The sequence below is a fragment of the Penaeus vannamei genome, chromosome 4, assembly GCF_042767895.1.
Source record: "Penaeus vannamei isolate JL-2024 chromosome 4, ASM4276789v1, whole genome shotgun sequence".
NCBI lineage: Eukaryota > Metazoa > Arthropoda > Malacostraca > Decapoda > Penaeidae > Penaeus > Penaeus vannamei.
The window spans coordinates 38,147,269-38,172,268 of NC_091552.1; the positions used below are offsets into that span (position 1 = coordinate 38,147,269).

General features: G+C 44.1%; 2 protein-coding genes across 6 annotated transcripts in view; both read left to right on the forward strand.

Moving 5' to 3' along the window:
• LOC113809777 (glycogen debranching enzyme) overlaps nucleotides 1-25,000 on the forward strand; it is a 386,284-nt gene that overhangs the window by 318,557 nt on the left and 42,727 nt on the right. The window lies entirely within an intron of this gene.
• Nucleotides 793-25,000, forward strand: part of LOC138861499 (neuroblast differentiation-associated protein AHNAK-like) — a 26,614-nt gene continuing 2,406 nt past the window's right edge. The window contains exons 1-2 of one of the 4 annotated variants that reach the window (XM_070121023.1): nucleotides 793-24,401; nucleotides 24,456-25,000. The exon at nucleotides 24,456-25,000 is cut by the window's right edge and continues 2,406 nt beyond it. In XM_070121023.1, coding sequence (XP_069977124.1) covers nucleotides 831-24,401; nucleotides 24,456-25,000 — 24,116 coding nt within the window. In that variant the 5' untranslated portion in view covers nucleotides 793-830. The other 3 variants (XM_070121024.1, XM_070121025.1, XM_070121026.1) reach the window with 3 other exon arrangements.

Consider the following 25,000-nt stretch of genomic DNA (forward strand, 5'->3'; position numbering starts at 1 on the left):
GCTGCTAGGCTGTATCGTGCCCGTCAGTCTCAGTAGCCCCCGCGCCGCCGCCGCACGCTCAGTGCCGTGTCTGTGTTGCTCGCCCGCCCTCACACCCACCACCTGAGAGCCTCCTCCTGGCCACACCCAGGCTCCCTGAGTGCAGGGCCTTTGGCACTTGTGTGGGTGACGCCTTTCTGTTGACGGAAGTGTCACTGCCGATGTCGTTCCTGCCAAAAGTTTGACAAGTGCTTGCTCATAACAGTTTTTACTTGATTTTTACACTTCCATTCATTAGAGGACTCAACCCAGCAGGAGTCTGTTTATGAGTGAAAAAATGCATTTTACTGAAGCCTATGTTTAGTGTCGGTTGTGGGAAAAGAAGTATCTAATATCAGAAATAAAAATATAATGTTTAAAGTTCATACAAGCAGTTGAGCTGTATTACAAGATTTATAATTTGGTTGTATGCAAAGTGACCGAATGTTTTGGAAGTGAAGTGCATTTGAAGTGGCATGGGAAACGTAGAAGGTAAAGCGACCGGAGGAAGGCGGCGCGTGGATCCCCCCTACTGCACGGCACGCCCCCTTCCTCCCCTGCCGAACGACGACGAGGAGGAGGACCTGGACCTTGATTCTCCGCCTCCGTACCCGCCTCCGCCGCCGCCTTCAGAAGAGCGGTCCAAGCGGTATTCCTGGCGGATGTCTGACTCCGCCGTCTTTGGCCAAGGCGAAAATAAGAGGCGCTCGTGGCTACTCAACTTAACCAACGGAGGCGACAAAACGAAGAGTAAAATGGCGAAAGACGGTAAGGATGTCGATGATGTTAACAGTAAGATCAGTGTAGGTAGCATGGATGTGTCAGGGGGAGTTGGAGTGAAAGCTTCCTTTAATGAACCACATATAAATATCCAAGAAAATTCTTGGACTGTCGAGGGGAAGCCCGACGCAAACCAAACGACGGGGAAGGAAACCCATGTGTATACGTACAACATTTCTGATAAGGAAAAGTCTATGCAGGGAGAGAAAGTCATAAAGATGAAGACTGAGTATGTGAGAGGAGAAGACAGTAGTGCACCGGGATACAGTGTTCTTCACGAATGTCTTCAGCATGACATGAACTCCGAAGGCAGAATGATTCATGATCAAAACAATACACAGCTTCCATCTTTGGATCTTAGCTGTACATCCAACATGAGTGATGAACTGAAGAATGTCATTGACGAGCTTCGAGGCAAGCCATCCACTGAAGACAGCACTGTATTTCGAAGTGTATCCGAACACAAACGATTTGTCAGTATCACGACTACGACTAAGAAGGAAGTATCTTCGCATATTAATATTAATGGCAAAGAATATAGTTCAACCACAAATGATTCTCTTAGTAAGCTGGAGGCAGAACTAAGTGCGTTGCTCTCTCCTGAACTGGAATTACACACCAATTCTGAGACAGTCAATAACAAAAACACTTCCGTTTCCATGCGCATGGAAAATGGACATGGGTCTGGGGCAAATGTGGGGTTAGGTTCTAGCACCAGTCAGGCTCATAGTTCACAAGTAAACCAAAGCTATAACATATCAGTGACACCAACACTCCCATTACCAGACATTCAAGAGTTCTCTGGTAAAGGTATTCCATTGCTGCCCGACCTTGTGAAGGGCAACAATAAGGGAGCCATTAATGTTGAAAGTTCACTACAGGGGCGTGACAAAAATGTAAATGTGGGGGCGGGAGGCAGTATAACCGGCCCGACTTGTGATGTTCAACTTGACAAAAGAGGAGATTTTGGAGGTGGAAGATTAGATGCAAAGTTTGATAGTTCATTACCACAGGGTAAAGGAGAAATTGATGGATTACACATAGGGGGAGATATTTCAGGTCCCAGATTAGATGTGTCAGCCGAAGGCAGCAAGATCCATACTCCAGGGGTAGCCTTGGCAGGTGAGAGTCTGCCACGGGGAGATTTCAGCATGTCAGTGGAGCCAGGGATTTCTGTTGCACCTGATGTAGGCAAGCCTGCCACTAAGAGTAAGAAACAGTCATCTGGGCCTTGTGCTTGTTTGAGCAGTCCTAAGAAAATCGAACAAGAAGAGCCATACATATCAGCGGGGGTTCAAGGGGAAGTTAAAGGAGAATTGCCCACAGTGCCTGCTGGCTCAGTAGAAGTAGAAGGGGTAGACCCAGGTCTTAGAACCGAAGGTACAGCTACTGCAGAGATTCCCCAGAAAAAACGCTCTGGTCCAAAATCTAAACTTGGATCATGCTTTGGTAAGCCTAAATCACCTGAAGTTGATACCCCAAAAGCAGATGTTAAAGGAGAGGTTGAAGTTAAGAGTCCAAGACCAACTGCAGAGCCAAAAGCAGAAGCAAGTGTAAATATCCAAGTGCCAGATGAGAATGTGAAAATTGGAAAAGATCCTGAGAAGAAAAAGATCAAGTTTGGCTCATGTTTTGGAAAGCCAAAAGAACCAGAGTGTGATGTAAAAGGAGAATCATACAGAGTGATATCAGATGATCAAGAACTTGGAGGCAAGTTAGATGTTAGTGCTGTATCACCGACACCTGTGCCTCAAGTTAGTTTAGCAACTACTACAGGTGATATCAGTTTTCAGGCAAAACCAGTAAATGTTTCACCATCTTTGAAATGTGACATACCTGATTTCCCAAAAGTTGAAGCTAATGTGGAAACTAGGGCAGGAGTAACTGGAGATATTGAGGGTGGTTTTTCAGGTGATATCCATAAGGGAGGGGATGTACAAATCCAAACAAATGTTCCTAAAATTGGAGGTAAAATTGCCAGTAAAGAATATACTGCAGACAGTGAAATTTCCAGAATTCCCGGAAGTATGGATATCAGTATTCCAGGCTTTTCCCAAAGTACCCCTAAAGCTACAATAGAAGGGTCATCAAGAGCTAACTTTAATAGTGACATCAGTCTCGACATTGAAGGAAAGACTCCAGATGCAAAGACTAAAGGAGAAATGCCTGGCTTGTCTTTAGAAGGTAATTTGCCAAGTATGTATGCATCAGGGGAAAAGACAAATATCAAATATTCTGAAGATGCTCCTAAAGTGAAAATAGAAGGAAAGCTACCAGAACCTAAAGGAGACATTAATGTTGACTTTGGAATTGATTTGCCACATGTAGCTGGAACAGAAAAAGAATTGGAAATCAAAGCTGCAGATGTACCAGGTGTTGCTGTTAAGAGCGACTTACCTGTCATTGATTCCCCTAGAGGAGAGGTTTCCATACCAAGCAGTCCAATCAAGCCATCTGTAGGTATTAAAGCTGAAGTTAAAGGTCCAAAGGGATCAACATCCCTTGATGTACCTAGTATAAAACCAAAGACAAAGAAAGCTAAGTTAGGTCCATGTGCTTGTTTAGGTAAATCAGGGAAGATGGATATTGAAGAACCATATATAGAAAAGGAAGGTGAAGTTAGTGGAAGATTTGAAAATGTTGATGCAGACATAGGAGTTAAAGTAGAAGGACCAAAGGTAGAGGGACCTGAAGCCCAAATTGCAGTTGATGTAGAATCTCCAGAGACAAAAACTGGCAAAGCCAAGGCCTCAGGAAAGCCTAAGATGTCATTAGGATCTTGCTTTGGAAAAGCAAAACCACCTAGTGCCCATGGTGATGTATCAACTGATGTTGGTGTTGAAGGAACCATTTCTGCTGAGCCACACGTCAAAGTTGAAGGGGCAGATGTAGAAGGTCCTAGTGCAGATATTTCACTTCCTAAAGGAAAAGCTGAAATTGACATCGAATCTCCAGAAGTTAAAGTGAAAGGAGGAAAAGTTTCAGGCAAACCAAAAGTGACATTTGGACCCTGTTTTGGTAAAGGTAAAAGTAAGGGTAAAGATGTAGAAGCAGAAAGTGAATACAGAATTGAAGGCCCTTCTGTTAGTGGTGAGATTAGTCCTTCATCACCTGAGCTAAGAGCAGATGTCAGTGTTGAATCACCTAAAGCCAAAATCAAAGGGGAGAAACCCAAAACTAAGTTGGGATCTTGCTTTGGAAAACCCAAAGAACCAAAAGTTGAGGGTGAATATCAAGCAGGAAAAATAGCTGTTGAAGGTCCTGAAGTCAGTAGTAAAGTAGAAGTTCCTTCTGGTGAGGCAAGTGTTGCATCACCATCAGTGAGTGTAGATATCAGTGCTGAATCACCTGAAGCTAAAATTAAAGGGGAGAAACCTAAATCTAAGCTGGGGTCTTGCTTTGGTAAACCAAAAGGCCCAAAAGTTGAAGGGGAGTATAAGCCAGCCACAGTTCAGGTTGAAAGTTCTGGAACTAGTGGTGACATTAAAATCGCACCACCAGAGATAAGAGGAGATATTGATGCCGAAACCCCTAAAGTAGAAATCAAAGGAGAAAAGCCAAAGTCAAAGCTTGGATCTTGCTTTGGAAAACCCAAAGGCCCTGAAGCTGAGGGTGAATACAAACCAAGTAAACTAGAAGTTGAAGGTCCATCTGTTAGTGGAGAGGCTAGTGTTGGATCTCCCAAAATTAGTGGAGATGTTAGTGCTGAGTTACCAAAAGGTGATGTTAAAGGAGGAAAGCCCAAAGCTAAGTTGGGATCTTGTTTTGGGAAGCCTAAAGAGCCGAATGCAGAGGGTGAATATCAACCAGCCAAACTAAACATTGATGAGCCCTCGGTTAGTGGTGAGGTGAGTGTCAAATCACCAGAGGTAGGTGGAAACATTAAATCACCAAAGCTAAGTGCAGATGCAAGCATTAAACATCCTGATGCAGAGATTAAAGGAAAGAAGCCAAAAGCTAAATTAGGGTCTTGTTTTGGGAAATCTAAATCGGCAGAAATTGAAGGAAAGGTTGAAGCTGAAAGACCAGAGATAAGTGCAGAAGTTGATGTTTCATCACCTGAGCTTAAAGGTGATGTAAGTATTGAATCACCAGATGTGAAAATTAAGGGAGAAAAACCAAAATCTAAATTGGGATCATGTTTTGGTAAGCCTAAAACACCTGGAGTAGAAGGCGAATATAAAGTTAGTACTGAGAGACCCGAAGCAAAGGCAGAGGTTTCAGTCAGTTCTCCTGATGTTAAAGGTGATATTGACATAGAATCTCCAGATATAAAGGTGAAAGGAAGTAAACCAAAGACCAAATTTGGATCATGCTTTGGAAAACCCAAGAGTGGAAAACTGGAAGGGGAATACAAGCCAGGAAGAGTTGACGTAGAAGGTCCTGAAGTGAGTGCAGGAGCCAGCATCAAGCGCCCTGACATTGAAGGTGAAATTGATATTGATTCGCCTGAAGTAGAAGTGAAGGGTAAAAAGGTTTCTGGAAAGCCAAAAGCCAAACTAGGATCTTGCTTTGGCAAACCCAAAGAACCCAAAGTTAAAGGAGAAATAGACATTGAAGGTCCAAGAGTAGAAGGTGAAGTGCCTACTGGAAAAGCTGAAGTAGATGTCAAGGGTCCTGAGATGAAAGTGAAGAATAAGAAGGTAAAAGGAAAATCTGCTCCACTATGTGCTTCATGCATTGGAAAGGCATCACCTCCAGATGTAGATATAGATGCTGATGTAGAACCAGGAAGCATCAAGATTCGTCCCGAAAAACCAAGCATGGGAGGTAAAATATCAGTGGAAGGTCCAAGTATTGATGTTGAACCATCAGTAAAAGTAAAGGGACCTTCAATGCCAGAAGTACCAGAATTGAAAGGTCATTTGGATGTGGATGCAGATCTACCTGATTTTGAACCTTCCATAAAAATCAAAGGTGATATTCCAGATATCCCAAAAGTAGAAGCTGAAATAGGAGGGAAAGCAGATATTCCAGAAATTGAAATCAAGGGTAATGTGCCAGCACTTCCAAAGATAGAGGCAAGTGTGGATGCACCTGAATTGAAAGTGGAAGGAGAGTTACCAAAACTGAAAACCGAAGGTGACATTGACATTGGAATAAATGTTCCAAGTATTTCAGGAGACATTAAGGGAATAAATATTGAAACACCTGAGTTCCCAAGTGGTAAAATTGAAGGAGATATTAAAGGTGACTTACCAAGCATTGATATTCCTAAAGCTGAAGTGTCACTACCAGCAGGCCCTGAATTACCAAGTGCAGAAATCAAGGGAGAATTGAAAGGTCCAGAGATCTCAGGTTCAGCCCAACTACCAAAGGCTGAACTAAAGACAAAGAAAGCCAAACTTGGTCCATGTGCTTGTTTAGGCAAATCAGGCAAAATTGGCAAAGAAGAACCATACATGGCAGCAGAAGCTGGAGGAAAAGTAAGTGGAGAAGTTGAAGGCGTAGATGTGAGCGTAGAAGGACCCAAATGTAGTGTTGGAGTAGATGTTGAATCTCCTGAGATAAAGGGTAAGAAAGTAAAGGCTTCAGGTAAGCCTAAAATGTCATTAGGATCTTGCTTTGGGAAAGCAAAACCTCCTAGTGCCCGTGGTGATATATCAGCTGATGCTGGTGTTGAAGGAACCATTTCTGCAGAGCCACACATCAAAGTTGAAGGAGCAGGAATTGCAGGTCCTAGTGCAGATATTACCCTTCCTGAAGGAAAGGTTGAAGCTGATATTGAATCCCCAGAAGTTAAAGTGAAAGGAGGAAAAGTATCAGGCAAACCGAAGATGAAATTTGGACCATGTTTCGGCAAAGGAAAAGATGTAGATGTAGAAGGCGAATACAAACCAGGTAAAGTAGAAGTTAAAGGTCCATCTGCCAGCGGTGAAGTTGGTGCTGCCTCTCCTGAAATGAGTGGAGATATTAGTGTTGAATCACCTGAAGCCAAAATCAAAGGAGAAAAGCCCAAATCCAAACTAGGATCCTGCTTTGGAAAACCCAAAGGGCCAAAGGTGGAAGGTGAATATAAGCCAGTTAAAGTTAGTGCCGAGAGTCCAGAAGTTAGTGGTGAAATTGCTGTTGCCTCACCAGAGATAAGTGCAGAGATCAGTGCTGAACAGCCCAAAGCTAAAATCAAAGGGGAGAAACCTAAATCAAAATTAGGATCTTGCTTTGGTAAGTCCAAAGGCCCAAAAGTTGAAGGAGAATATAAACCAAGCATTGATGTTGAAGGCCCAGAAGTAAGTGGTGAAGTAGCGGTTCCATCAGCCGAAGTTAAGGGCGACATTAAGGTTGATTCACCTGATGTTAAATTGAAAGGAGGAAAACCCAAATCAAAGTTTGGATCCTGCTTTGGAAAACCAAAATCACCTGAAATTGAGGGTGAATATAAACCAGGAAAAGTAAGTGTAGAAGGACCTGAAGCAGAGGCTGGAGTTTCAGTCCAATCTCCTGCTATTAAGGGTGATGTTGATCTAGAGTCTCCTGAGATAAAGGTGAAAGGCAGTAAACCAAAGACCAAATTTGGATCATGCTTTGGAAAACCCAAGAGTGGAAAACTAGAAGGGGAATACAAGCCAGGAAGAGTTGACGTAGAAGGTCCTGAAGTAAGTGCAGGAGCCAGCGTCAAGCGTCCTGACATTGAAGGTGAAATTGATATTGAATCGCCTGAAGTAGAAATGAAGGGTAAAAAGGTTTCTGGAAAGCCAAAAGCCAAACTAGGATCATGCTTTGGCAAACCCAAAGAACCCAAAGTTAAAGGAGAAATAGACATTGAAGGTCCAAGAGTAGAAGGTGAAGTGCCTACTGGAAAAGCTGAAGTAGATGTCAAGGGTCCTGAGATGAAAGTGAAGAATAAGAAGGTAAAAGGAAAATCTGCTCCACTATGTGCTTCATGCATTGGAAAGGCATCACCTCCAGATGTAGATATAGATGCTGATGTAGAACCAGGAAGCATCAAGATTCGTCCCGAAAAACCAAGCATGGGAGGTAAAATATCAGTGGAAGGTCCAAGTATTGATGTTGAACCATCAGTAAAAGTAAAGGGACCTTCAATGCCAGAAGTACCAGAATTGAAAGGTCATTTGGATGTGGATGCAGATCTACCTGATTTTGAACCTTCCATAAAAATCAAAGGTGATATTCCAGATATCCCAAAAGTAGAAGCTGAAATAGGAGGGAAAGCAGATATTCCAGAAATTGAAATCAAGGGTAATGTGCCAGCACTTCCAAAGATAGAGGCAAGTGTGGATGCACCTGAATTGAAAGTGGAAGGAGAGTTACCAAAACTGAAAACCGAAGGAGACATTGAAATAAATGTTCCAAGTATTTCAGGAGATATTAAGGGAATAAATATTGAAACACCTGAGTTCCCAAGTGGTAAAATTGAAGGAGATATTAAAGGTGACTTACCAAGCATTGATATTCCTAAAGCTGAAGTGTCACTACCAGCAGGCCCTGAATTACCAAGTGCAGAAATCAAGGGAGAATTGAAAGGTCCAGAGATCTCAGGTTCAGCCCAACTACCAAAGGCTGAACTAAAGACAAAGAAAGCCAAACTTGGTCCATGTGCTTGTTTAGGCAAATCAGGCAAAATTGGCAAAGAAGAACCATACATGGCAGCAGAAGCTGGAGGAAAAGTAAGTGGAGAAGTTGAAGGCGTAGATGTGAGCGTAGAAGGACCCAAAGGTAGTGTTGGAGTAGATGTTGAATCTCCTGAGATAAAGGGTAAGAAAGTAAAGGCTTCAGGTAAGCCTAAAATGTCATTAGGATCTTGCTTTGGGAAAGCAAAACCACCTAGTGCCCGTGGTGATATATCAGCTGATGCTGGTGTTGAAGGAACCATTTCTGCAGAGCCACACATCAAAGTTGAAGGAGCAGGAATTGCAGGTCCTAGTGCAGATATTACCCTTCCTGAAGGAAAGGTTGAAGCTGATATTGAATCCCCAGAAGTTAAAGTGAAAGGAGGAAAAGTATCAGGCAAACCGAAGATGAAATTTGGACCATGTTTCGGCAAAGGAAAAGATGTAGACGTAGAAGGCGAATACAAACCAGGTAAAGTAGAAGTTAAAGGTCCATCTGTCAGCGGTGAAGTTGGTGCCGCCTCTCCTGAAATGAGTGGAGATATTAGTGTTGAATCACCTAAAGCCAAAATCAAAGGAGAAAAGCCCAAGTCTAAACTAGGATCCTGCTTTGGGAAACCCAAAAGCCCAGAAGGAGAAATCGAATATAAGCCTGCTAAAATTTCAGCTGAAAGTCCAGCAGTCTCTGGTGAAATTGGTGGTGCATCAGCTGAGATGAAGGGTGATATAAGTGTTGATTCACCTGATGCTAAATTGAAAGGAGGAAAACCCAAATCAAAGTTTGGATCCTGTTTTGGAAAACCAAAATCACCTGAAATTGAGGGTGAATATAAACCAGGAAAAGTAAGTGTAGAAGGACCTGAAGCAGAGGCTGGAGTTTCAGTCCAATCTCCTGCTATTAAGGGTGATGTTGATCTAGAGTCTCCTGAGATAAAGGTGAAAGGCAGTAAACCAAAGACCAAATTTGGATCATGCTTTGGAAAACCCAAGAGTGGAAAACTAGAAGGGGAATACAAGCCAGGAAGAGTTGATGTAGAAGGTCCTGAAGTAAGTGCAGGAGCCAGCGTCAAGCGTCCTGACATTGAAGGTGAAATTGATATTGAATCGCCTGAAGTAGAAATGAAGGGTAAAAAGGTTTCTGGAAAGCCAAAAGCCAAACTAGGATCATGCTTTGGCAAACCCAAAGAACCCAAAGGAGAAATAGACATTGAAGGTCCAAGAGTAGAAGGTGAAGTGCCTACTGGAAAAGCTGAAGTAGATGTCAAGGGTCCTGAGATGAAAGTAAAGAATAAGAAGGTAAAAGGAAAATCTGCTCCACTATGTGCTTCATGCATTGGAAAGGCATCACCTCCAGATGTAGATATAGATGCTGATGTAGAACCAGGAAGCATCAAGATTCGTCCCGAAAAACCAAGCATGGGAGGTAAAATATCAGTGGAAGGTCCAAGTATTGATGTTGAACCATCAGTAAAAGTAAAGGGACCTTCAATGCCAGAAGTACCAGAAATGAAAGGTCATTTGGATGTGGATGCAGATCTACCTGATTTTGAACCTTCCATAAAAATCAAAGGTGATATTCCAGATATCCCAAAAGTAGAAGCTGAAATAGGAGGGAAAGCAGATATTCCAGAAATTGAAATCAAGGGTAATGTGCCAGCACTTCCAAAGATAGAGGCAAGTGTGGATGCACCTGAATTGAAAGTGGAAGGAGAGTTACCAAAACTGAAAACCGAAGGTGACATTGACATTGGAATAAATGTTCCAAGTATTTCAGGAGATATTAAGGGAATAAATATTGAAACACCTGAGTTCCCAAGTGGTAAAATTGAAGGAGATATTAAAGGTGACTTACCAAGCATTGATATTCCTAAAGCTGAAGTGTCTCTACCAGCAGGCCCTGAATTACCAAGTGCAGAAATCAAGGGAGAATTGAAAGGTCCAGAGATCTCAGGTTCAGCCCAACTACCAAAGGCTGAACTAAAGACAAAGAAAGCCAAACTTGGTCCATGTGCTTGTTTAGGCAAATCAGGCAAAATTGGCAAAGAAGAACCATACATGGCAGCAGAAGCTGGAGGAAAAGTAAGTGGAGAAGTTGAAGGCGTAGATGTGAGCGTAGAAGGACCCAAAGGTAGTGTTGGAGTAGATGTTGAGTCTCCTGAGATAAAGGGTAAGAAAGTAAAGGCTTCAGGTAAGCCTAAAATGTCATTAGGATCTTGCTTTGGGAAAGCAAAACCACCTAGTGCCCGTGGTGATATATCAGCTGATGCTGGTGTTGAAGGAACCATTTCTGCAGAGCCACACATCAAAGTTGAAGGAGCAGGAATTGCAGGTCCTAGTGCAGATATTACCCTTCCTGAAGGAAAAGTTGAAGCTGATATTGAATCCCCAGAAGTTAAAGTGAAAGGAGGAAAAGGCAAACCGAAGATGAAATTTGGACCATGTTTCGGCAAAGGAAAAGATGTAGATGTAGAAGGCGAATACAAACCAGGTAAAGTAGAAGTTAAAGGTCCATCTGTCAGTGGTGAAGTTGGTGCTGCCTCTCCTGAAATGAGTGGAGATATTAGTGTTGAATCACCTGAAGCCAAAATCAAAGGAGAAAAGCCCAAGTCTAAACTAGGATCCTGCTTTGGAAAACCCAAAGGGCCAAAGGTGGAAGGTGAATATAAGCCAGTCAAAGTTAGTGCCGAGAGTCCAGAAGTTAGTGGTGAAATTGCTGTTGCCTCACCAGAGATAAGTGCAGAGATCAGTGCTGAACAGCCCAAAGCTAAAATCAAAGGGGAGAAACCTAAATCAAAATTAGGATCTTGCTTTGGTAAGTCCAAAGGCCCAAAAGTTGAAGGAGAATATAAACCAAGCATTGATGTTGAAGGCCCAGAAGTAAGTGGTGAAGTAGCGGTTCCATCAGCCGAAGTTAAGGGCGACATTAAGGTTGATTCATCTGATGTTAAATTGAAAGGAGGAAAACCCAAATCAAAGTTTGGATCCTGCTTTGGAAAACCAAAATCACCTGAAATTGAGGGTGAATATAAACCAGGAAAAGTAAGTGTAGAAGGACCTGAAGCAGAGGCTGGAGTTTCAGTCCAATCTCCTGCTATTAAGGGTGATGTTGATCTAGAGTCTCCTGAGATAAAGGTGAAAGGCAGTAAACCAAAGACCAAATTTGGATCATGCTTTGGAAAACCCAAGAGTGGAAAACTAGAAGGGGAATACAAGCCAGGAAGAGTTGACGTAGAAGGTCCTGAAGTAAGTGCAGGAGCCAGCGTCAAGCGTCCTGACATTGAAGGTGAAATTGATATTGAATCGCCTGAAGTAGAAGTGAAGGGTAAAAAGGTTTCTGGAAAGCCAAAAGCCAAACTAGGATCATGCTTTGGCAAACCCAAAGAACCCAAAGCTAAAGGAGAAATAGACATTGAAGGTCCAAGAGTAGAAGGTGAAGTGCCTACTGGAAAAGCTGAAGTAGATGTCAAGGGTCCTGAGATGAAAGTAAAGAATAAGAAGGTAAAAGGAAAATCTGCTCCACTATGTGCTTCATGCATTGGAAAGGCATCACCTCCAGATGTAGATATAGATGCTGATGTAGAACCAGGAAGCATCAAGATTCGTCCCGAAAAACCAAGCATGGGAGGTAAAATATCAGTGGAAGGTCCAAGTATTGATGTTGAACCATCAGTAAAAGTAAAGGGACCTTCAATGCCAGAAGTACCAGAATTGAAAGGTCATTTGGATGTGGATGCAGATCTACCTGATTTTGAACCTTCCATAAAAATCAAAGGTGATATTCCAGATATCCCAAAAGTAGAAGCTGAAATAGGAGGGAAAGCAGATATTCCAGAAATTGAAATCAAGGGTAATGTGCCAGCACTTCCAAAGATAGAGGCAAGTGTGGATGCACCTGAATTGAAAGTGGAAGGAGAGTTACCAAAACTGAAAACCGAAGGTGACATTGACATTGGAATAAATGTTCCAAGTATTTCAGGAGATATTAAGGGAATAAATATTGAAACACCTGAGTTCCCAAGTGGTAAAATTGAAGGAGATATTAAAGGTGACTTACCAAGCATTGATATTCCTAAAGCTGAAGTGTCTCTACCAGCAGGCCCTGAATTACCAAGTGCAGAAATCAAGGGAGAATTGAAAGGTCCAGAGATCTCAGGTTCAGCCCAACTACCAAAGGCTGAACTAAAGACAAAGAAAGCCAAACTTGGTCCATGTGCTTGTTTAGGCAAATCAGGCAAAATTGGCAAAGAAGAACCATACATGGCAGCAGAAGCTGGAGGAAAAGTAAGTGGAGAAGTTGAAGGCGTAGATGTGAGCGTAGAAGGACCCAAAGGTAGTGTTGGAGTAGATGTTGAGTCTCCTGAGATAAAGGGTAAGAAAGTAAAGGCTTCAGGTAAGCCTAAAATGTCATTAGGATCTTGCTTTGGGAAAGCAAAACCACCTAGTGCCCGTGGTGATATATCAGCTGATGCTGGTGTTGAAGGAACCATTTCTGCAGAGCCACACATCAAAGTTGAAGGAGCAGGAATTGCAGGTCCTAGTGCAGATATTACCCTTCCTGAAGGAAAGGTTGAAGCTGATATTGAATCCCCAGAAGTTAAAGTGAAAGGAGGAAAAGGCAAACCGAAGATGAAATTTGGACCATGTTTCGGCAAAGGAAAAGATGTAGATGTAGAAGGCGAATACAAACCAGGTAAAGTAGAAGTTAAAGGTCCATCTGTCAGCGGTGAAGTTGGTGCCGCCTCTCCTGAAATGAGTGGAGATATTAGTGTTGAATCACCTAAAGCCAAAATCAAAGGAGAAAAGCCCAAGTCTAAACTAGGATCCTGCTTTGGGAAACCCAAAAGCCCAGAAGGAGAAATCGAATATAAGCCTGCTAAAATTTCAGCTGAAAGTCCAGCAGTCTCTGGTGAAATTGGTGGTGCATCAGCTGAGATGAAGGGTGATATAAGTGTTGATTCACCTGATGCTAAATTGAAAGGAGGAAAACCCAAATCAAAGTTTGGATCCTGCTTTGGAAAACCAAAATCACCTGAAATTGAGGGTGAATATAAACCAGGAAAAGTAAGTGTAGAAGGACCTGAAGCAGAGGCTGGAGTTTCAGTCCAATCTCCTGCTATTAAGGGTGATGTTGATCTAGAGTCTCCTGAGATAAAGGTGAAAGGCAGTAAACCAAAGACCAAATTTGGATCATGCTTTGGAAAACCCAAGAGTGGAAAACTAGAAGGGGAATACAAGCCAGGAAGAGTTGATGTAGAAGGTCCTGAAGTAAGTGCAGGAGCCAGCGTCAAGCGTCCTGACATTGAAGGTGAAATTGATATTGAATCGCCTGAAGTAGAAGTGAAGGGTAAAAAGGTTTCTGGAAAGCCAAAAGCCAAACTAGGATCATGCTTTGGCAAACCCAAAGAACCCAAAGCTAAAGGAGAAATAGACATTGAAGGTCCAAGAGTAGAAGGTGAAGTGCCTACTGGGAAAGCTGAAGTAGATGTCAAGGGTCCTGAGATGAAAGTGAAGAATAAGAAGGTAAAAGGAAAATCTGCTCCACTATGTGCTTCATGCATTGGAAAGGCATCACCTCCAGATGTAGATATAGATGCTGATGTAGAACCAGGAAGCATCAAGATTCGTCCCGAAAAACCAAGCATGGGAGGTAAAATATCAGTGGAAGGTCCAAGTATTGATGTTGAACCATCAGTAAAAGTAAAGGGACCTTCAATGCCAGAAGTACCAGAATTGAAAGGTCATTTGGATGTGGATGCAGATCTACCTGATTTTGAACCTTCCATAAAAATCAAAGGTGATATTCCAGATATCCCAAAAGTAGAAGCTGAAATAGGAGGGAAAGCAGATATTCCAGAAATTGAAATCAAGGGTAATGTGCCAGCACTTCCAAAGATAGAGGCAAGTGTGGATGCACCTGAATTGAAAGTGGAAGGAGAGTTACCAAAACTGAAAACCGAAGGTGACATTGGAATAAATGTTCCAAGTATTTCAGGAGATATTAAGGGAATAAATATTGAAACACCTGAGTTCCCAAGTGGTAAAATTGAAGGAGATATTAAAGGTGACTTACCAAGCATTGATATTCCTAAAGCTGAAGTGTCACTACCAGCAGGCCCTGAATTACCAAGTGCAGAAATCAAGGGAGAATTGAAAGGTCCAGAGATCTCGGGATCAGCCCAACTACCAAAGGCTGAACTAAAGACAAAGAAAGCCAAACTTGGTCCATGTGCTTGTTTAGGCAAATCAGGCAAAATTGGCAAAGAAGAACCATACATGGCAGCAGAAGCTGGAGGAAAAGTAAGTGGAGAAGTTGAAGGCGTAGATGTGAGCGTAGAAGGACCCAAAGGTAGTGTTGGAGTAGATGTTGAATCTCCTGAGATAAAGGGTAAGAAAGTAAAGGCTTCAGGTAAGCCTAAAATGTCATTAGGATCTTGCTTTGGGAAAGCAAAACCACCTAGTGCCCGTGGTGATATATCAGCTGATGCTGGTGTTGAAGGAACCATTTCTGCAGAGCCACACATCAAAGTTGAAGGAGCAGGAATTGCAGGTCCTAGTGCAGATATTACCCTTCCTGAAGGAAAGGTTGAAGCTGATATTGAATCCCCAGAAGTTAAAGTGAAAGGAGGAAAAGTATCAGGCAAACCGAAGATGAAATTTGGACCATGTTTCGGCAAAGGAAAAGATGTAGACGTAGAAGGCGAATACAAACCAGGTAAAGTAGAAGTTAAAGGTCCATCTGTCAGCGGTGAAGTTGGTGCTGCCTCTCCTGAAATGAGTGGAGATATTAGTGTTGAATCACCTGAAGCCAAAATCAAAGGAGAAAAGCCAAAATCCAAACTAGGATCCTGCTTTGGAAAACCCAAAGGGCCAAAGGTGGAAGGTGAATATCATCCAGCTAAAATAGATGTTAAAGGCCCAGAAGTTAGTGGTGAAGTAAGTGTTCCTTCAGCTGAGGTCACAGGTGAAGTAAGTGTCCCATCAGCTGAGGTCACAGGTGATATTAATGTTGAGTCTCCAGACATGAAAGTTAAGGCAGGAAAACCAAAAGCAAAGTTAGGATCCTGTTTCGGTAAGCCTAAAGGAGCTGGAATTGAGGGTGAATATAAACCAAGTAAAATCAAAGTAGAGGGACCTGAAGCAGAGGCTGGAGTTTCAGTCCAATCTCCTGCTATTAAGGGTGATGTCGATCTAGAGTCTCCTGAGATAAAGGTGAAAGGCAGTAAACCAAAGACCAAATTTGGATCATGCTTTGGAAAACCCAAGAGTGGAAAACTGGAAGGGGAATACAAGCCAGGAAGAGTTGATGTAGAAGGTCCTGAAGTAAGTGCAGGAGCCAGCGTCAAACGTCCTGACATTGAAGGTGAAATTGATATTGAATCGCCTGAAGTAGAAGTGAAGGGTAAAAAGGTTTCTGGAAAGCCAAAAGCCAAACTAGGATCATGCTTTGGCAAACCCAAAGAACCCAAAGTTAAAGGAGAAATAGACATTGAAGGTCCAAGAGTAGGTGAAGTGCCTACTGGAAAAGCTGAAGTAGATGTCAAGGGTCCTGAGATGAAAGTAAAGAATAAGAAGGTAAAAGGAAAATCTGCTCCACTATGTGCTTCATGCATTGGAAAGGCATCACCTCCAGATGTAGATATAGATGCTGATGTAGAACCAGGAAGCATCAAGATTCGTCCCGAAAAACCAAGCATGGGAGGTAAAATATCAGTGGAAGGTCCAAGTATTGATGTTGAACCATCAGTAAAAGTAAAGGGACCTTCAATGCCAGAAGTACCAGAATTGAAAGGTCATTTGGATGTGGATGCAGATCTACCTGATTTTGAACCTTCCATAAAAATCAAAGGTGATATTCCAGATATCCCAAAAGTAGAAGCTGAAATAGGAGGGAAAGCAGATATTCCAGAAATTGAAATCAAGGGTAATGTGCCAGCACTTCCAAAGATAGAGGCAAGTGTGGATGCACCTGAATTGAAAGTGGAAGGAGAGTTACCAAAACTGAAAACCGAAGGTGACATTGGAATAAATGTTCCAAGTATTTCAGGAGATATTAAGGGAATAAATATTGAAACACCTGAGTTCCCAAGTGGTAAAATTGAAGGAGATATTAAAGGTGACTTACCAAGCATTGATATTCCTAAAGCTGAAGTGTCACTACCAGCAGGCCCTGAATTACCAAGTGCAGAAATCAAGGGAGAATTGAAAGGTCCAGAGATCTCGGGATCAGCCCAACTACCAAAGGCTGAACTAAAGACAAAGAAAGCCAAACTTGGTCCATGTGCTTGTTTAGGCAAATCAGGCAAAATTGGCAAAGAAGAACCATACATGGCAGCAGAAGCTGGAGGAAAAGTAAGTGGAGAAGTTGAAGGCGTAGATGTGAGCGTAGAAGGACCCAAAGGTAGTGTTGGAGTAGATGTTGAATCTCCTGAGATAAAGGGTAAGAAAGTAAAGGCTTCAGGTAAGCCTAAAATGTCATTAGGATCTTGCTTTGGGAAAGCAAAACCACCTAGTGCCCGTGGTGATATATCAGCTGATGCTGGTGTTGAAGGAACCATTTCTGCAGAGCCACACATCAAAGTTGAAGGAGCAGGAATTGCAGGTCCTAGTGCAGATATTACCCTTCCTGAAGGAAAGGTTGAAGCTGATATTGAATCCCCAGAAGTTAAAGTGAAAGGAGGAAAAGTATCAGGCAAACCGAAGATGAAATTTGGACCATGTTTCGGCAAAGGAAAAGATGTAGACGTAGAAGGCGAATACAAACCAGGTAAAGTAGAAGTTAAAGGTCCATCTGTCAGCGGTGAAGTTGGTGCTGCCTCTCCTGAAATGAGTGGAGATATTAGTGTTGAATCACCTGAAGCCAAAATCAAAGGAGAAAAGCCAAAATCCAAACTAGGATCCTGCTTTGGAAAACCCAAAGGGCCAAAGGTGGAAGGTGAATATCATCCAGCTAAAATAGATGTTAAAGGCCCAGAAGTTAGTGGTGAAGTAAGTGTTCCTTCAGCTGAGGTCACAGGTGAAGTAAGTGTCCCATCAGCTGAGGTCACAGGTGATATTAATGTTGAGTCTCCAGACATGAAAGTTAAGGCAGGAAAACCAAAAGCAAAGTTAGGATCCTGTTTCGGTAAGCCTAAAGGAGCTGGAATTGAGGGTGAATATAAACCGGAGAAAATTGATGCTGAAAGACCTAAAGCAGGAGCCGAGGTTTCAGTCAGGGCCCCAGAAGTAGAGGGTCATATTGATGTAGACTCTCCAGATATAAAGATGAAAAGAGGAAAACCAAAGTCGAGATTGGGACCCTGCTTTGGAAAGGCAAAGGGTGAAGTAGACGGTGAATATAAACCAGGAAGTCTTTCTGTAAAGAGTCCTGATGTTGGTGTAGGAGCACGTGTACCGAGCCCTGATATTAGTGCAGAAGCAAGTGTGCAACGTCCTGATGTTGAAGCAGGAGTAAGTGTGAAAAGTCCTGATATTGAAGGTGAAATTGATATCGAATCACCTAAAGTGGAAGTTAAAGGTAAAAAGGTATCTGGAAAGCCTAAAGTCAACTTGGGATCTTGCTTTGGTAAACCCAAGGAACCAAAGATCAAAGAAGTGGATCTTGAAGTCCCAGGAGCACAAATACGAGGCGAAGTACCTGAAGCAAGAGGGGACATAGAAATGAAGATCGATGAGCCAGATTTTGAACCCTCCCTGGAAATCAAGGGTGATATTCCTGATATACCAAAAGTTCAGGCAGAAATCGGTGGCAGAGCAGATATACCAGAAATTGAAATGAAGAGGAATGTTCCAAAGCTTCCTGAAGTTAAAGCTAGTATTGATTCGCCTGAATTGAATATAAAAGGGGAAATGCCGAAATTGAAGATAAAGGGGGATGCTGATGTTGAAGTAAGTGCTCCAAGTATTTCAGGAGATATTAAGGGGGATCTTCCCAAAGTTGAGGTCACTGTACCATCCGGCCCTACATTGCCAAGTGCAGAAATTAAAGGGGAGGTCAAGAGCCCAGTTTTATCAGGTTCAGGAGAGATACCAAAGACTGAACTAAAGACAAAGAAAGCAAAACTTGGTCCCTGTGCTTGCTTGGGCAAACCAGGCAAAGAAGAGCCATATATGGCAGCAGAGGTTGGAGGGAAAGTTAGTGGAGAAGTTGAAAGCATAGATGCAGGCCTTGAAAGACCAAAAGGTAGAATTGCAGTTGAGGTCGATTCTCCTGAAATTAAGAACAAAAAGGTTAAGGCCTCAGGAAAGCCTAAGATGTCATTTGGATCTTGCTTTGGTAAAGGAAAGCCTCCTAGTGTTAGTGGAGAAATTTCAACTGGTCTTGATGTAGATGTAAAGCCAGATCAACCTGACTTTAACATCTCTGCTGAGGCTCCAGTTCCACCTATGCGAAAGGGAAAGAAATTCAAGGTCAAGTCTCCAGATGTTGACATGAATATTGGAAGCATAGATATAAATGCAGATGTTCCTGAAGTTGGAATAGATGCTTCTGGTATTGGAATAAAGACTAGTGGATCAGATATCAATGGTAGTCTTGATATCCCAGACTTTGAAGGCCGTATTAAAAGCCCACATGTAAAGGGTAGCGTTGAAATTCCAGAAGTTAAAGGCAAGATCGGTATGCCTGAAATAAAGGGTAGGGGTGAAATCCAAGGAACTGTGCCTGATATCAAAGCTAATACTGATGTTGCAGGATTTAGTGGCAGAATTAGCATGCCAGAAATGAATGGAAATGTTGACATTCCAGGCTTTGGAAGCAAAATTGGTATGCCAGATCTCGATGGTAGAGCAGATATTCAAGGGTTTAGAGGCAAGGTTGACATGCCAGAAATCCCAGTCTTTGGCGCCAAGGTAGACATGCCAGATATCAAAGGCAAAGCTGAGTTACCAGGCTTTGGAGGAAAGGTTGACATGCCAGAAATTAAGGGCAGTGTTGGACTTCCAGGCTTTGAAGGCAGGATAGACATGCCAGAGATGAAGGGCAAGGTTGACAAGCCAGAAATCAAGGGCAGTGCTGAGATCCCAGGCTTTGGAGGAAAGGTTGACATGCCAGAGATGAAGGGCAGTGTTGGACTTCCAGGCTTTGGAGGCAATGTTGACATGCCAGGCTTTGAAGGAAAGGTTGACATGCCAGGCTTTGGAGGAAAGGTTGACATGCCAGGCTTTGGAGGAAAGGTTGACATGCCAGAGATGAAGGGCAAGATTGACATGCCCGAAATCAAGGGCAGTGCTGAGGTCCCAGGCTTTGGAGGAAAGGTTGACATGCCAGGCTTTGGAGGAAAGGTTGACATGCCAGAGATGAAGGGCAAGGTTGACATGCCAGGCTTTGAAGGAAAGGTCGACATGCCAGGCTTTGGAGGAAAGGTTGACATGCCAGGCTTTGAAGGAAAGGTTGACATGCCAGAGATGAAGGGGAAGATTGACATGCCAGGCTTTGAAGGAAAGGTTGACATGCCAGGCTTTGGAGGAAAGGTTGACATGCCAGGCTTTGGAGGAAAGGTTGACATGCCAGAGATGAAGGGCAAGGTTGACATGCCAGGCTTTGAAGGAAAGGTTGACATGCCAGAGATGAAGGGCAAAGTTGACATGCCAGGCTTTGGAGGGAAAGTTGACATGCCAGAGATGAAGGGCAAAGTTGACATGCCAGGCTTTGAAGGAAAGGTTGACATGCCAGGCTTTGGAGGAAAGGTTGACATGCCTGGCTTTGAAGGAAAGGTTGACATGCCAGAGATGAAGGGCAAGATTGACATGCCAGGCTTTGGAGGGAAAGTTGACATGCCAGAGATGAAGGGCAAAGTTGACATGCCAGGCTTTGAAGGAAAGGTTGACATGCCAGGCTTTGGAGGAAAGGTTGACATGCCAGAGATGAAGGGCAAGGTTGACATGCCAGGCTTTGGAGGAAAGGTTGACATGCCAGAGATGAAGGGCAAGATTGACATGCCCGAAATCAAGGGCAGTGTTGGAATCCCAGGCTTTGGAGGAAAGGTTGACATGCCAGAGATGAAGGGCAAGATTGACATGCCAGGCTTTGGAGGAAAGGTTGACATGCCAGAGATGAAGGGCAAGATTGACATGCCAGGCTTTGGAGGAAAAGTTGACATGCCAGAGATGAAGGGCAAGATTGACATGCCTGAAATCAAGGGCAATGTTGGAATCCCAGGCTTTGGAGGAAAGGTTGACATGCCAGAGATGAAGGGCAAGATTGACATGCCTGAAATCAAGGGCAGTGTTGGAATCCCAGGCTTTGGAGGAAAGGTTGACATGCCAGAGATGAAGGGCAAGGTTGACATGCCAAGCTTTGAAGGAAAGGTTGACATGCCAGGCTTTGAAGGAAAAGTTGACATGCCAGAGATGAAGGGCAAGATTGACATGCCTGAAATCAAGGGCAATGTTGGAATCCCAGGCTTTGGAGGAAAGGTTGACATGCCAGAGATGAAGGGCAAGGTTGACATGCCGGGCTTTGAAGGAAAGGTTGACATGCCAGGCTTTGAAGGAAAGGTTGACATGCCAGAGATGAAGGGCAAGATTGACATGCCTGAAGTCAAGGGCAATGTTGGAATCCCAGGCTTTGGAGGAAAGGTTGACATGCCAGAGATGAAGGGCAAGGTTGACATGCCGGGCTTTGAAGGAAAGGTTGACATGCCAGGCTTTGGAGGAAAAGTTGACATGCCAGAGATGAAGGGCAAGATTGACATGCCTGAAATCAAGGGCAATGTTGGAATCCCAGGCTTTGGAGGAAAGGTTGACATGCCAGAGATAAAGGGCAAGATTGACATGCCTGAAATCAAGGGCAATGTTGGAATCCCAGGCTTTGGAGGAAAGGTTGACATGCCAGAGATTAAGGGCAAGGTTGACATGCCAGGCTTTGAAGGAAAAGTTGACATGCCAGAGATGAAGGGCAAGATTGACATGCCCGAAATCAAGGGCAATGTTGGAATCCCAGGCTTTGGAGGAAAGGTTGACATGCCAGAGATGAAGGGCAAGGTTGACATGCCTGGCTTTGAAGGAAAGGTTGACATGCCAGGCTTTGGAGGAAAAGTTGACATGCCAGAGATGAAGGGCAAGATTGACATGCCTGAAATCAAGGGCAATGTTGGAATCCCAGGCTTTGGAGGAAAGGTTGACATGCCAGAGATGAAGGGCAAGGTTGACATGCCAGAGATGAAGGGCAAGGTTGACATGCCTGGCTTTGAAGGAAAGGTTGACATGCCAGGCTTTGAAGGAAAGGTTGACATGCCAGAGATGAAGGGCAAGATTGACATGCCTGAAATCAAGGGCAATGTTGGAATCCCAGGCTTTGGAGGAAAGGTTGACATGCCAGAGATGAAGGGCAAGGTTGACATGCCGGGCTTTGAAGGAAAGGTTGACATGCCAGGCTTTGGAGGAAAAGTTGACATGCCAGAGATGAAGGGCAAGATTGACATGCCTGAAGTCAAGGGCAATGTTGGAATCCCAGGCTTTGGAGGAAAGGTTGACATGCCAGAGATGAAGGGCAAGGTTGACATGCCGGGCTTTGAAGGAAAGGTTGACATGCCAGGCTTTGGAGGAAAGTTTGACATGCCAGGCTTTGGAGGAAAGGTTGACATGCCAGAGATGAAGGGCAAGGTTGACATGCCAGGCTTTGAAGGAAAGGTTGACATGCCAGAGATGAAGGGCAAGGTTGACATGCCGGGCTTTGAAGGAAAGGTTGACATGCCAGGCTTTGGAGGAAAGGTTGACATGCCAGAGATGAAGGGCAAGATTGAAATGCCTGAAATCAAGGGCAATGTTGGAATCCCAGGCTTTGGAGGAAAGGTTGACATGCCAGAGATGAAGGGCAAGATTGACATGCCTGAAATCAAGGGCAATGTTGGAATCCCAGGCTTTGGAGGAAAGGTTGACATGCCAGAGATGAAGGGCAAGGTTGACATGCCAGAGATGAAGGGCAAGGTTGACATGCCAGGCTTTGGAGGAAAGGTTGACATGCCAGAGATGAAGGGCAAGGTTGACATGCCAGGCTTTGGAGGAAAGGTTGACATGCCAGGCTTTGAAGGAAAGGTTGACATGCCAGAGATGAAGGGCAAGATTGACATGCCTGAAATCAAAGGCAATGTTGGAATCCCAGGCTTTGGAGGAAAGGTTGACATGCCAGAGATGAAGGGCAAGGTTGGCATGCCAGGCTTTGGAGGAAAAGTTGACATGCCAGGCTTTGGAGGAAAAGTTGACATGCCAGAGATGAAGGGCAAGATTGACATGCCTGAAGTCAAGGGCAATGTTGGAATCCCAGGCTTTGGAGGAAAGGTTGACATGCCTGGCTTTGAAGGAAAGGTTGACATGCCAGAGATGAAGGGCAAGATTGACATGCCAGGCTTTGGAGGAAAGGTTGACATGCCAGGCTTTGAAGGAAAGGTTGACATGCCAGAGATGAAGGGCAAGATTGACATGCCTGAAATCAAAGGCAATGTTGGAATCCCAGGCTTTGAAGGAAAGGTTGACATGCCAGAGATGAAGGGCAAGATTGACATGCCTGAAGTCAAGGGCAATGTTGGAATCCCAGGCTTTGGAGGAAAGGTTGACATGCCAGAGATGAAGGGCAAGGTTGACATGCCAGGCTTTGAAGGAAAGGTTGACATGCCAGGCTTTGGAGGAAAGGTTGACATGCCAGAGATGAAGGGCAAGATTGACATGCCTGAAATCAAGGGCAATGTTGGAATCCCAGGCTTTGGAGGAAAGGTTGACATGCCTGGCTTTGAAGGAAAGGTTGACATGCCAGAGATGAAGGGCAAGATTGACATGCCTGAAATCAAGGGCAATGTTGGAATCCCAGGCTTTGGAGGAAAGGTTGACATGCCAGAGATGAAGGGCAAGGTTGACATGCCGGGCTTTGAAGGAAAGGTTGACATGCCAGGCTTTGAAGGAAAGGTTGACATGCCAGAGATGAAGGGCAAGATTGACATGCCTGAAATCAAGGGCAATGTTGGAATCCCAGGCTTTGGAGGAAAGGTTGACATGCCAGAGATGAAGGGCAAGGTTGACATGCCAGGCTTTGAAGGAAAGGTTGACATGCCAGGCTTTGGAGGAAAGGTTGACATGCCAGGCTTTGGAGGAAAGGTTGACATGCCAGAGATGAAGGGCAAGATTGACATGCCTGAAATCAAGGGCAATATTGGACTTCCAGGCTTTGGAGGAAAGGTTGACATGCCAGGCTTTGGAGGAAAGGTTGACATGCCAGAGATGAAGGGCAAGGTTGACATGCCGGGCTTTGAAGGAAAGGTTGACATGCCAGGCTTTGGAGGGAAAGTTGACATGCCAGAGATGAAGGGCAAGATTGACATGCCAGGCTTTGGAGGAAAGGTTGACATGCCAGAGATGAAGGGCAAGATTGACATGCCAGGCTTTGGAGGAAAGGTTGACATGCCAGAGATGAAGGGCAAGGTTGACATCCCAGAGATGAAGGGCAAGGTTGACATGCCAGAGATTAAGGGCAAGGTTGACATGCCAGGCTTTGAAGGAAAGGTTGACATGCCAGGCTTTGGAGGAAAGGTTGACATGCCAGAGATGAAGGGCAAGATTGACATGCCAGAAATCAAGGGCAAGGTTGACATGCCTGAAATCAAGGGCAATGTTGGAATCCCAGGCTTTGGAGGAAAGGTTGACATGCCAGAGATGAAGGGCAAGGTTGACATGCCAGAAATCAAGGGCAAGGTTGACATGCCAGAGATGAAGGGCAAGGTTGACATGCCAGGCTTTGGAGGAAAGGTTGACATGCCAGAGATGAAGGGCAAGGTTGGCATGCCTGAAATTAAGGGCAATGTTGGAATCCCAGGCTTTGGAGGAAAGGTTGACATGCCAGAGATGAAGGGCAAGGTTGGCATGCCAGGCTTTGGAGGAAAAGTTGACATGCCAGGCTTTGGAGGAAAGGTTGACATGCCAGAGATGAAGGGCAAGATTGACATGCCAAAAATCAAGGGCAAGGTTGACATGCCAGGCTTTGAAGGAAAGGTTGACATGCCAGAGATGAAGGGCAAGATTGACATGCCAGAAATCAAGGGCAAGGTTGACATGCCAGGCTTTGAAGGAAAGGTTGACATGCCAGAGATGAAGGGCAAGGTTGACATGCCAGGCTTTGAAGGAAAGGTTGACATGCCAGGCTTTGGAGGAAAGGTTGACATGCCAGAGATGAAGGGCAAGATTGACATGCCTGAAATCAAGGGCAATGTTGGAATCCCAGGCTTTGGAGGAAAGGTTGACATGCCAGAGATGAAGGGCAAGGTTGACATGCCAGAAATCGAGGGCAAGGTTGACATGCCAGAAATCAAGGGCAAGGTTGACATGCCAGAAATCAAGGGCAAGATTGACATGCCAGAAATCAAGGGTAGTGCCAAAGCCCCTGGTTTTGAAGGCAGAATTGACAAGCCACAAGTTAAAGGAAAAGCGAAAACTTCAGGCTTTGGAGGGAAAATTGACATGCCAGAAACGAAGGGTAAAGTAGAGATAACAGGTTTTGGAGAAAAGGGAGACATGCCAGATATCCGAGGTACAGGGCCTAAAGTTGATATGCCAGTAAGTGAAGGGAAGGTAGAAATCCAAGGCTTTGGAGGCAAGGTAAGCATGCCTGAATTAAAGGGTAAAGCAGAAATCACATCTACTGAAAT